Source organism: Bidens hawaiensis, unplaced genomic scaffold, assembly GCF_021521415.1.
Source record: "Bidens hawaiensis isolate Kalapana, Puna unplaced genomic scaffold, B.hawaiensis_p1.1 tig00065956_1, whole genome shotgun sequence".
NCBI lineage: Eukaryota > Viridiplantae > Streptophyta > Magnoliopsida > Asterales > Asteraceae > Bidens > Bidens hawaiensis.
This window is the reverse complement of record NW_027501735.1, coordinates 1-9,086: the sequence shown is the minus strand read 5'-3', so window position 1 is coordinate 9,086 and position 9,086 is coordinate 1. Positions and strand designations below refer to the sequence as shown.

Here is a 9,086-nt window from a genome sequence, read left to right as displayed (position 1 = left end):
AATGCTTAAAAGTTTTTTTTGAATGATTACGTTTAGAATATTAAATTAAAGATACAAAATTAATAATCACATTAATTAGAAATTTAAATTAAATATCATAATTAAAAATTTATATATATGAAATGAGAAGTCTCGCATAATTCTAATTGAATTTACGAGTCCTTATTGTTAAAACATGTGTTGACATCTTTAATAAAAAGTAATGTATGCATTAAGCAAAATTATGTTTTAGGTTTTACATTATTGCAAATAGTCATTAATGTATGTATTATATCTTGAGATATAACTCATGGGTAAAACCATTTTCACCAATGACCCATGAATAGCATGGATTAAGAAGAAGAGATATTAAAAGATTAGTATGAAATTTTAATTTTAGAATGAATATGGTTAGAACACCTAGGCATCATTATTTTTGTTTATTAGTGTTGCAAGATTCTTTATATGCACACATAATATAATTTAAAAGAATTTGAAACTTTCAATATAAATTTATTACATACGTTATGATTTATAATTTTCTAAATTCATTACATACGTTATGATTTATAATTTTCTATTTTTCATTACCAGTGATTCAGTGAATACATTATTTATGCAAGCATTAATATTATAGCGTTTTCATTGGCAGATAAAAATGATTTCAAACTGTTCTTAAATATTTAGTAGTCACCACTTTATGCATATATAGGGTGGGGTATTTATCTCCATTTAAGATGGTCGTGCCCAAGGACCCTTCTAAAATTTCAAGTCCTAGGGTGAGTAGAAAAAATAAAAGACCACTAATATTTAAAAAAAAAATAAATGTCACTCCTAGGATTTGAACTGTCAAACTTAAAAAAACAAATAATCTTCTCATTACAAAGTGCAGTATGCAGATATGATTCGCAGACTGTATACATTTTACATATTAAAAACAAACTGCATCTTATTGAAACAAATTAAGCACCTCATTATATTTTGTATATCGCCCTAGTTTCAACGCGCGCATATAATGTATATATGTGTGGGCGCTCGGGCGGGCAAACGTAAAATTGCACTAACTTTGACGTTATTTTACTATTTTCGTGAAAATAATGTTAAAAGTGGCGGAAGGTTAATCAGGCATCATGTGGTGGCGTTGATGGTTGAAAGACAAAGGTACATGTACAAATCAGCGGGTGTCCCAATGGTTGAGTGTTATGTGCCTTATGTCATGGCTTGATGTAAAACTCCTATCGAGCCGAAGGATCTCACTAGAAACAACCTCTCTAATCCTACGGGGTAGAGGTAAGACTGTCTACATCTTACTCTCCTTAGACTCTATCATAGCTTTGCTATTGGTGAGATTTACCGAATACGATTATGATGATATATATTGAAAAGCAACATGTAAAGTTGTGAACTTGGATTTTAGCCACCAAAGTTTCTCAATTTTAAATGTTAAGCCTTTAAACTTTGATAAACAATCTTTGGCCTTCTTAGCTTTAATACTTTTTTCATTTTTATGTTGTCCCCTCAAGTTTGAAAAACAAACTATGGTCTTCTTTAAACTTTTGCCATTTACATGAGGGCCCTCAACTTGGGTAAATAAATTTCACTTTCCTTTGAACTTTTAACACTAAAGTATCACAACTAGTAGATTTATGCTATCAATTTTATGACGTGGATATTTGCATAAATTGATTGAAACTTTAGTTGGCCCTCAGCTTTGGTAACACAAACTATTACTACAAAACGGTTAGCCCTTAACTTTGATCATGAAATTTTACAAATTTATAATAACGCTTTTAGAATTTCAAATCTGGCCACAAAACGTTTTAGAAACTTTTACATTTCAAGTTTTGCAACAAAACTTTTATTGTAATAAACCAAACCGATACCAAACGAGTTTTTGTCGCGTCCCTGCAACAAGTTGTGGTAAGGTTCTAACATGTAATGCATTTAACGTGTTCTGTCACAACAAAAACTTGTTATAAAAGTTGCGGTTAAAAAATAAATAAAAATAAAAAGGACAGCATTTTAGGCTTAAGACTTTTGGTGTTAGTGGTTTATGTGCATAAAATCACGAATCTACTTCTTACCTTAAAAACAAAAGACAAAGGTTGGGTCTATCAAGTTTGGTCAGGTTTCCTCCGACAGATCCTTAAAAGGTGGGTATCTTCTGCCAAACTTCTTGTTTTTTTTTTTTTACGTTTTTACCCTTGCGCGTGCATTCATATTATTTACCTTTTTACCCCATTAATATATAATAATATGACTAAATAGTAAATTTGCCCTCTTTAAAACAATTTATTTTATAAAACTAAAAATCTAAATCATAATGGAAGTATCAAATATGGGACATGTAAGTATATAACCACCTTATGATTGAAGTTTTACAATATTCTATTATTAATACTTATAATTGAAAAAATTTTAAAATAACTGTATTGATTAACCTAACAAATCCATCATAAAAGACGAGCCTCAATCTTCTGTTGGCTAACGACTTACATTGATTGTACTATTGGTTTGAAACCCGACCCTAAAAACAGCATGAGTAACAACACTTAACTTGCTTATAGACTCGTGTGAGCACAATATTTGTTGTTTGATAAAAATAATTTACACAACCGCTAGCTCGGTCTAGTTGAAATATAGGATTTGAGTTTGAATTTTGAACAACCAAATATAAGTATTGGGCCTTTATTCCGTTAACAACCAGAGAATAATAAATGGATTGTTTATACTCCTAAAACAATTGCTAAGTTTTGAATACAAAACATGGGCTAGATTTTAAAGCCCACTAACAAAAACTCTTCATGGGCTTAATTGTGTGGCTTGGAATTTGGTTGACGTAAGGTACTAAGGTCTAGTAACATCAGTTAACTTCAGCCCAACTTTTTTTTTTATAACCTGGATGTGGCTCAACGGTAGAGCACTCACTTTACTAGTGGAGATAAGGGGTTTAAACCTCACTATCATCAACTTGTGTGGGAGATATGAGGGATGACCTTGGCTTGCCAGGGTTCGAGTCCTGATCTCACCCGGTTTTACCGGCTCCTCGCTGTCGTGCCATTAGGCGGGTGTGGGGGTCGGGTTTTATCCGGTGAATCCCTCAATAGGGTGGACCGCTAGGGGCTTCGTCCGTCCGGAATAGTGGCTGGCTCGGGCTACCTTTGGCCAATGGGGCCTCGTACGAAGTACCCGGCGTTACTTAGTTGGTCGTCCAAAAAAAAAATATTTAAATTTTTAATGCCTCAAGAGTTATCGGTTTAATTCATCTCATATGGCTTATGTATTGCCATAAATTCTAATTTTGGAAGCTTAAATAAAATTGACTTTAAAATATTTTGTATACGAATTCTTTTTTTATTAAACCTTATTGAGAAAAATGAGATGAGTATACATTTGCATAGAATAAAAAAAGCTAACATGTTCAATTCACGGTTTCCTATTTTTCTAAGACAGAATAAGATACTCTTTAATTATTGAAGTGCAAAAAAAACATGTATATATCACGTCATCAGGGACTAATAGAGTTGGTTTTCTGTAAAAGTGGGGGATTGTCTGATCATTAATCATAACAAGTGTTATCGAAGCAAGGTTCTTGTATTCAAATTGGTTCAACGAGAATTGTTGTTTCTTCAGAAACTGATGATGCTGCTTCATCGTCGGCCAACAAGAATTGTTGCCAAAAATCTCATAGTAGTAAGGATGAGGAAAACCTTCACACAAGTCGCATGCATTAATTTAACCTAACTCATTCGGACGTGACTAGTATTTGGATGCGTGACCATTCGAAATTTTTGTGTTCTAAATTCTTTTTCATTATTGTTTTTATTTACTATTCTTTGTTCACTCCATAGTGTAAATTACATTAATCACAATTCCCCATATTTGTTAAGGTCAAAAGAAGTAGCCTTGATTGATATTCACATGATTCATGACTATGGAAAGAATGGTGAATGATTGTGTATTTTTAGAAACATTCTCACAACACAATTATTTATCTATTTATTGCACCATACACCCTTTCCAATAATACACACTATCATACATTGTATTCATGTATTGTATCATATAATAAATAAACCAAATGTATCACATATATGCAACAAATATTTAGATATAAATATATTTGAAAAACACACAATCTTTTTATTTTTCAATTGCAACAAAGAAAATTTATTAATTACGAAAAAACATGCCAAGCAAGATTCTAGCCACACCGTCAAAATACAACACAACAAACAACAGAGACACCCCCCCCCCCCCCCTTTCCCCCCCAAAAAAAAACTCCTTGACCTGTGATTACATATTAAATGACCACCAATTCTCCCAAGTTAAACCCGCCAAATTCGATCTATTTCATATTCAAAAGAAACTCAGATTGTTTAAATACATTCATATATATTATTATAATGGTGTGACACATTTAACAATAGTCAATATTTGAAAGGACAACATATCACGAGGTATAGTATGAGGAGTGACTAGTGAGGACCCCATTTTCTGATTGTACCAAAACCTACAAGTCCGGAAATGTGATAACATCTTGTCCTTAACGAAGTATAACTTTTTTTCTTCTTTTGAAACAGCAAAGCAATATGTATATATAGTTAAAGTATAGGCCAGTAGGAAGCATGACAAAAAGATGCAAACAAATAGTAAAGAAACAATCGCTTTAAAAACACTCGGTCGGGGAACAAACCCACGGAGACCGGTTAATAGATGCTAGTAGAGGCCTAAAGTGAATCCACCCGAATAATTGAGTTTTTATCTAACCTTATATATACATGTCACACATTAATATAATTTACACGACACCATATCTAGTAAAATCAGGCTTAAATACTTTTGTTCCACATCTAGTAAAGTTGTTGTTGTTATTATTATTATTATTATTATTAAAAGATTAACATTATTTTAGCAATATAGTTTTGTATATTAAGTTATTTAAAGAATCATAAAATAACATATAAAAATATTGAAAAGTCAATGTAAAAGTTTAATTACCCAAGTCAATTGTAATACATAATTTAGTATCACACACACATTCAAAGAGTCCAAAACTTTAGTAAAAAATAAATTGACCAGCTTTGTTTATTCTCCTGTAAAAAAATCAGGTAAAAATTTAAAAATTTAAAAATAAGAAAAATATAAAAAGAATCCAAAGCTATTGAAAAAGAAGATATGTTTGTTTGTGTTAAAAACTTATATTTGTTTCATCCGCAGTCCGTGAATAAATTAAAACAAGTTTCTATTATTATTCATAGAAACATTCAATTTCGTGCAGATTCTCTAAAGATTTCTTACATTTGCATTTATTTCATTTTTTCTATTTTTGTCTTTTTATAATAATGAAAAAATCTCATCAATAAATCATGACAACAATATTTCGTGAAAAATATAGTCAATACTGATGCCTTCCTACATTATATATATTTTTGTTTCCAATATTTCTTTAAAGATAAATATCATCTATTAGCAGTGACGAATCTTGGACTAAGATATCGAGGAACTCAAAATGTATAAAAAAAATTCATAAGCGAAGGGGGTGAGCTCGAATTTCCGGTCGAAAACGACTAAGTTTACGTTGCGCATAACAAAATTTGGGTGAAAAACAGATAAATTTTCAATACTACGTAAAAAACAGGGGGGACCCCTAGCTCTCGCTATACTTCGCCACTGGTACTTAGTAGACTGTAACTAGAAGTAGACTTGTATTATGTATTGTATCCAGTCAACAATGCAAGTGTAACAACCAAAATATTCTGAGTTGCTTGATATTGGCTCGCAAGAGGCTCACGTGGAGTGAATAATTGAGCTCGGGTTCAACTTTGAGTTTCTTTTATCCAGATTGATTAGTTTATATAAATACAATGAACGTATACTTATACTAACAGTGCCACTTGCGTTGTAACACAGTGGTAAGAATCAATGCTTCTTTGGTGAAGCCTGGGGTTCTAAGTGGTGTAGTGGTGTATGTTTAGTTGTTAAAAAATTTATGCTTAGGTCACAAGCGGTATATTTATCTAACAATTTTAGGTTTAAGAATGAGAAATTATAGTTCTAGTCCATAATGTTCAATGAAGGAGATAATACATTGGGTCATTGTCACTAACTATTTTTAAGATATGTGTTTTTTACTTTTACATGACTAACATACCCTTATTATTAATAAAACAAAACTAATAAATACTTTAATGACCCATCTCAGTGTAGTCAGACCGATCAACCTTCCATAGTTAGTCGGTCACACACCTGAATGGGAATAAGATGGTACAAAGTATAAGATGAGAAAGGTCTTACATTTAAAAATAATCGACGGGGAATGGTGTGTTGATTTAAAACGGGTTTCGTTGAAGGTATGGTCAGAGGTGGGTGATCGGTTGTAAATGTAATTTAAGGGTATAAAAATAAATAAAAATAAGATTGTGTTAAATAAAGTGTAAAATGGTCTTTTGTCAAAAAAAAAATAATTCAAAAGTTAACTGAAATTCTGAAAAGGTGCTAAATGTTTTGTTAGTTTGGATTAAACTATGGTATAGTTTATATACTATAGGGACCTTTTTTGAATGTTATAATAATTTTGTTTTAAAGATGCATATCAAATGGATCAAAATTCAAAAGCCCAATACTTATAAAATGATAAAATTCTTATCTAATATGATTTGAACTTTAATATGAGAAAATGGTAATAATGTGCGGGGCCGTCTTTGAGAATTTAAATATATTGGCCGAGTCAAAACAAAAATGTCTGTAGGCCTTAGCGGAAATTTTTTATTCGCTAATTACATAGATAAAATTTTTATCGACCGATTTATTATAAGCAAAAATGCATATAATTATCTCATAAACCATTGCAAATAACCTTATTTTTAACACCAAAAAACATATATATGTAATATGTATAAAAAAGTGCGTGCCCTCGAAACTTATATGCCCTAACCGATAGTGCGACTCACACACCCTCCGAGCCTCCCCTGAAAATGTATGACTTATCTTATGCTCTTCACTTTTTTAACTTATTTTTCTTTTCCTTTCTCTTAAACAATTCATAAGCACATCAAACACACACCCTACCAAAAACTTGAAAAAAAGTTAAAATAATAAATTAAATAAATTCAAACATTTTATTTCCATCTAATTACAAAACCATCTAAAGCTCCAAATGAGAGGGTTTTATGTTACTAAGCCTCCTCCTTTTACAAGCTCTTGAATCATCACTATTATTGTAACTCAAACATGCTGCTTCAAGCACGCAAATCGGACTTCTCGGCACCGTACCACTCATTATGCTCATGGTACAACCACTACTCAACTCATTCACCAACTCCACACATTTAACAATCCTCTCCTGCAAAATCCCATATCAAAAGATTAAAACTTTGATTAGTATTTAGCTCATAATCATTATTTAACTTATAATAAACCCAAGTTTTAAACAATGCGCATTCTTTTATACGTAAAGTACGAGTATTTACTGCTTAATAATAAGAAAAAAAAGTCAAAAACACAAACTTGAAGCAATGAACAAATCTCTAACAAAAAAGATGAAAACTTATCAAATTTATGCAAGTTCAGCAATGCAGTATGCACACATGTCTCTAAGTGCGTACGACTAACCAATCGCAATGGACAGATGCCTACAAAAAGCCCTTATAATAAACGAAATAATTTAATAAATATTATCGTATATCATCAATTTTAAGGCTACATATTTCCAACGTCAAATTCGGGACCAGGGCGGGGACCTCGCGGCTTTAATAAACGATTCGAGGTTGCAATATGTAAATAAGAATTATAGCTTTGAACAAAAAGTTTGCATCTTTTAGATCATCATGATAACAAATCAAGCTAAAATACAAATAAGCATGCAAAAACATACAAAAAAAAACTATGCATTATATGATCATTACCTTTTGTACATGTTGAAAGAGTGCAGACATTTTTGTTTGTCCAACCAAAGATATTGCCACTCCTGCTGCAATCTCAGAAGGTCTAAACTCCAAGAAGTCAATCCCTGCATTGTGAAATTACCGTTTTACCCTTTTTGTAATATAACCACTTTATATGATACAAAATGTAACTAACTATGAATTACCATTAATTAAGCATAATATGAGTTGGGTTGCTCTCAATATTAAAGATCTCGATACGGGCTGATCACAATCGAGTTTTCGAAAGAAAGCGTCGATGAATGAAAATGGTGTCACTGTTTGCATCCTCCATTTTAATGTGGTCAACACAAGAAGCTCCATTTTTTGAATGGTTTTTGCTTCAAATACAAATCTTGCATCACATACCTGCAAATGCATTCATATTGTTTAGTTTGACTTTTGACCCACAAAAAAGTCAACATTTTTTTTATTGTGAAAACAAGAACCTGTAAATCAAGAATGAGGGGTACTTCAGTCTCTTCCATTTTGGATGCAAGTGATAAACATGCTACAGCTAGCAACTGCATCATCCAAGCTTTGTCTTTCTGTTCATTTAATACAAACAAATATTCAAAACATAATTAATGAACATTAAATTTTAAGCAGTTGCATTTATTCTAAAAAATGCAATAAAATAAAATAATATAAAAAATGTTACAAATACTTACAGGGAGTTCATAAACATCAAGAAATCTGTCCAAGTAGTTGATGGCTAAATATGCACACAAGGGTCCAAAACTAAAATGAGCATGAAGCTGGTCAAAGTCAAAATTAACCACAAAAAGTATTAGCAATTTAGCACCTTCAAAATTTCCCAAAGCTGGAATATAAAGCAATAAACTTTTCCATTAATTTCTCAAACATTTTCAACCTCAAATCATTAAATCACAAATTCCTTAAAAAAATCAATAAGGTTTTCAAATAATAATAATAATAATGTACTAAACACATTAGGGCTGTAAACGAGCCGAGTCGGGCCAAGCCAGAGTGTGCTCGAGCTCGAGCTCGAACTTAATCAAGCTGGCTCGAGCTCGGCTCGTTTTCTTTATCGAGCTGAAAAATCGAGCTCGAGCTTGGCTCGTTTAAAGCTCGAGCCGAGCTCGAGCTCGTCGAGCCAGTCTCCTTTAATTTTTTTGTATTTTTTTATTTTTTATTTTTTAATTTTTTAATTTCTTATTT

The 9,086-nt window shown here is 31.7% G+C and overlaps 1 protein-coding gene across 3 annotated transcripts; it reads right to left on the bottom strand.

The window, feature by feature from the left end:
• Nucleotides 1-7,019: 7,019 nt before the first annotated feature.
• LOC143604595 (cyclin-D4-1-like) lies at nt 7,020-8,806 on the bottom strand. Of its 3 annotated transcripts, none has more exons than XM_077081022.1 (5): nt 8,576-8,806; nt 8,354-8,452; nt 8,072-8,273; nt 7,887-7,990; nt 7,020-7,324 (listed from the first exon to the last, which is right to left on the bottom strand). In XM_077081022.1, the coding sequence occupies exons 2-5, from the start codon at nt 8,435-8,437 to the stop codon at nt 7,127-7,129; spliced, it is 588 nt and encodes a 195-aa protein (XP_076937137.1). In that variant the 5' UTR covers nt 8,438-8,452; nt 8,576-8,806; the 3' UTR covers nt 7,020-7,126. The 3 variants fall into 3 exon arrangements, with proteins under 3 accessions (XP_076937137.1, XP_076937138.1, XP_076937139.1); XM_077081023.1 differs by having other exon boundaries at nt 8,378-8,452; XM_077081024.1 differs by lacking the exon at nt 7,020-7,324 and adding an exon at nt 7,550-7,613.
• Nucleotides 8,807-9,086: the final 280 nt, after the last annotated feature.

Excerpts from the sequence above, each read along its gene's own strand:
- LOC143604595 (XM_077081022.1), bottom strand. The coding sequence starts at position 8,437 with ATGATGCAGTTGCTAGCTGTAGCATGTTTATCACTTGCATCCAAAATG. Across the intron at positions 8,274-8,353 it reads CCCTCATTCTTGATTTACAG|GTATGTGATGCAAGATTTGT; the intron begins GTTCTTGTTTTC and ends ATGCATTTGCAG. Across the intron at positions 7,991-8,071 it reads CATATTATGCTTAATTAATG|GGATTGACTTCTTGGAGTTT; the intron begins GTAATTCATAGT and ends TTCACAATGCAG.